The 2,458-nt window shown below is 37.8% G+C and overlaps 1 protein-coding gene across 1 annotated transcript in view; it reads left to right on the plus strand.

Moving 5' to 3' along the window:
* glis3 (GLIS family zinc finger 3) overlaps positions 1 to 1,143 on the plus strand; it is a 47,454-nt gene extending 46,311 nt beyond the window's left edge. The window contains exon 11 of the mRNA XM_016243553.1: positions 956 to 1,143. Within this exon, the coding sequence (XP_016099039.1) occupies positions 956 to 1,143 (188 nt within the window). The remainder of the gene's footprint in view (positions 1 to 955) is intronic.
* The last annotated feature ends 1,315 nt before the right edge of the window (positions 1,144 to 2,458 follow it).

A 2,458-nucleotide genomic window follows, 5' to 3' on the forward strand; every position in this document is an offset into this window, starting at 1 on the left:
GAAAAATTTAAAAAAAAAAAAAAAAAAAAAAAAAAAAAATCAAGCATTTAAGAACAAATATTATTATTATTATTTATTTCATTAAAACTGTAAAATGACAATATTCATTTTTATGGATGTCTTAATTGCTTTATTTTCAAATGTTAAACCATTACACTTTTGTTGAATTTTATGTGCATTAAGTAAATTTTTTTTACAAACTTAAAAAGCAACCCGTTTACAACCACCTGCAGATACAAAAAAATCTGATAAAAAGCGCAATTTAAAATGCGATTTTAATATATATATATATATATATATATAATCTTCATAATTCATTATTTCTTTTAAATAAAATATTACAGAAAAAAGACACAAAGAGAAACTTTCCTGACCAATTTACTTTTAGATTAAAAATGTAAAATAACAATATTAATGCTTACAGATGGCTTAATCTTCAAACTTTTATGCTGAATAAAATTGCAGGAAATTCTTAAAGCTGACAAGTACTGCGATTTCGGTTTCCATTTCAATTAATTGTGCAGCAAAAAATCGAACAGCCGTCCTAGCAACCAGACACCACCACCCTAGCAACACTAATAGGCAGCACATCTGTGTGGCATCCAACACTATATATAAGCACATTTACATATCTTCCATATGTGCAGTAAGCAGATGCAAAATGCATATTTAAGATGTAAGCTGAGAACAAACCGATCAGCGCTGAATGATTCACAAACTGGTCCTTCCACTCTTAGAGCGACAGATGGCAGGCAAAAATAGATCCACGTCTAATCTCATCATACAGATTGTATAAAGTTCTCCCAAGCTCAAATGTCGCCCTGAGGAGACATCGTTCAAGCCTGGACTCTTAAATGAAGGACGCAGTAGTTGCACTACAGCCGTTAGATTGTAATGTCGTTTGGTGTTGTGAATAATCAAATGGCGTGATGTTTTTCTGCATTAACACCGTCAGGTTTCTCTGCCGATGTCCAGACCGTGTTCTCATACAGTGACTCACCGCAGGCTGCCAAACACATTGCTCCCTGTTCCATGATGCAGATGCCCATGTTTGAGGACAATCTGGGCTCCTCGGACCTGCTGCACACAACTCTATCAGGCATCGCTGGTAAAAACACAGACAGATACTATAAATCAGCATGATTGCATTGCAGAAACTCGCATGCTTATGGTTCTGTGTGTTTGTGACAGCACTGTTCGACTGCCAAACCAGACCGGAAGAGTTTCTGGGAGAGCAGGGGCCTTCGGTGCCGGAGGATAATTACCTTCACATCTGAAGCCCGAGCCGGATCTCATGCATCTTTACTGAAGGGTGAACGCTTGCTTCACCAGAGTGGATCTCATCAGCCTGAGCTGATTTTGTCAACTCACTTTGTCATTGAGGGATTTTTATGGAAGAATTTCCTCATGGACTTCTAATCAGTGGGAGAAACCGGATTTTTTAAACACATTTGGACGCTTAAGCCACATTTTGTCACACAGAAGCAAGTGTCTGTATCTGTGTGTTCTCAAACACTTTTCATTTTTGCTCAGCGACCTTTAGTCGACATCATGTTCACATGATGAGTTTTATTTCAAACCAGACGAACTTAAAGTGCCCCTATTATGGATGTTTGAAAATGAGCTTTCATGCAGTGTGCAACACAGCTCTAAGTGAATGAAAACATCCTGCACGTATTTTAAATCTGAACGTGCACCATGTATAAAGTTATTGTCTCTCAAAAGAAAGAGTCGACTCTGAATCATTGAAACGAGTCGAATCCCAAGCCGTTTTATGTTGACGTCAACATGAAACATTAGCATATGTCCCGCCCACTTGTTGCACGCGGAGACCCGGGAAAACTTGATAAAAATTTGAAATAAAAAAATCGGGCCAATCAGCGCAGATTAGCGTCACGCAAAGGAGGGGTTTGGAAAAATTAATCGTTGAGCGAATCTTTTGGGAGTCGTTGAGCAAGTAAGGTAAAAATAAATGCATATTATAAGACAATGAAAGTGTGTTTTAACCTTGCATGCATGTCAACCTGTTGCTAGGACTCCCAAAACCAAAATATGAACCTTTCATTATCCATAATAGGGGCACTTTAATTTTGCCAAATGTTTAGCTTAAAGAAATAGATCACCCAAAAATGAGAAAATGAAAATATGGAAATGTGCTCATCCTAGCATTGCATCAGTGTCTCACTGCAAGTGAATGGGTGCCGTCAGAATGAGAGCTGATAAAAACATCACAATAATCCACAGCACTCCAGTCCATCAGTGAACATCTGGAGAAGACAAAAGCTGAAACACATCCAGCATTAAGACGCTTTTAACTCAAATACATTGAGTCTATAATCCATAATAACTCTTCCTCCAGTGAAAAAGTGCATCTGCTGTTGTCTCTCACATCAAAATCCAGCCACATATGTGTTTAGAGCTGTTTAAACGCTGCTTGATCTGTGCAGATTTCTCTCCT

The sequence above is a fragment of the Sinocyclocheilus grahami genome, unplaced genomic scaffold (genome assembly GCF_001515645.1).
Source record: "Sinocyclocheilus grahami isolate Dianchi unplaced genomic scaffold, SAMN03320097.WGS_v1.1 scaffold694.1, whole genome shotgun sequence".
Lineage (NCBI taxonomy): Eukaryota > Metazoa > Chordata > Actinopteri > Cypriniformes > Cyprinidae > Sinocyclocheilus > Sinocyclocheilus grahami.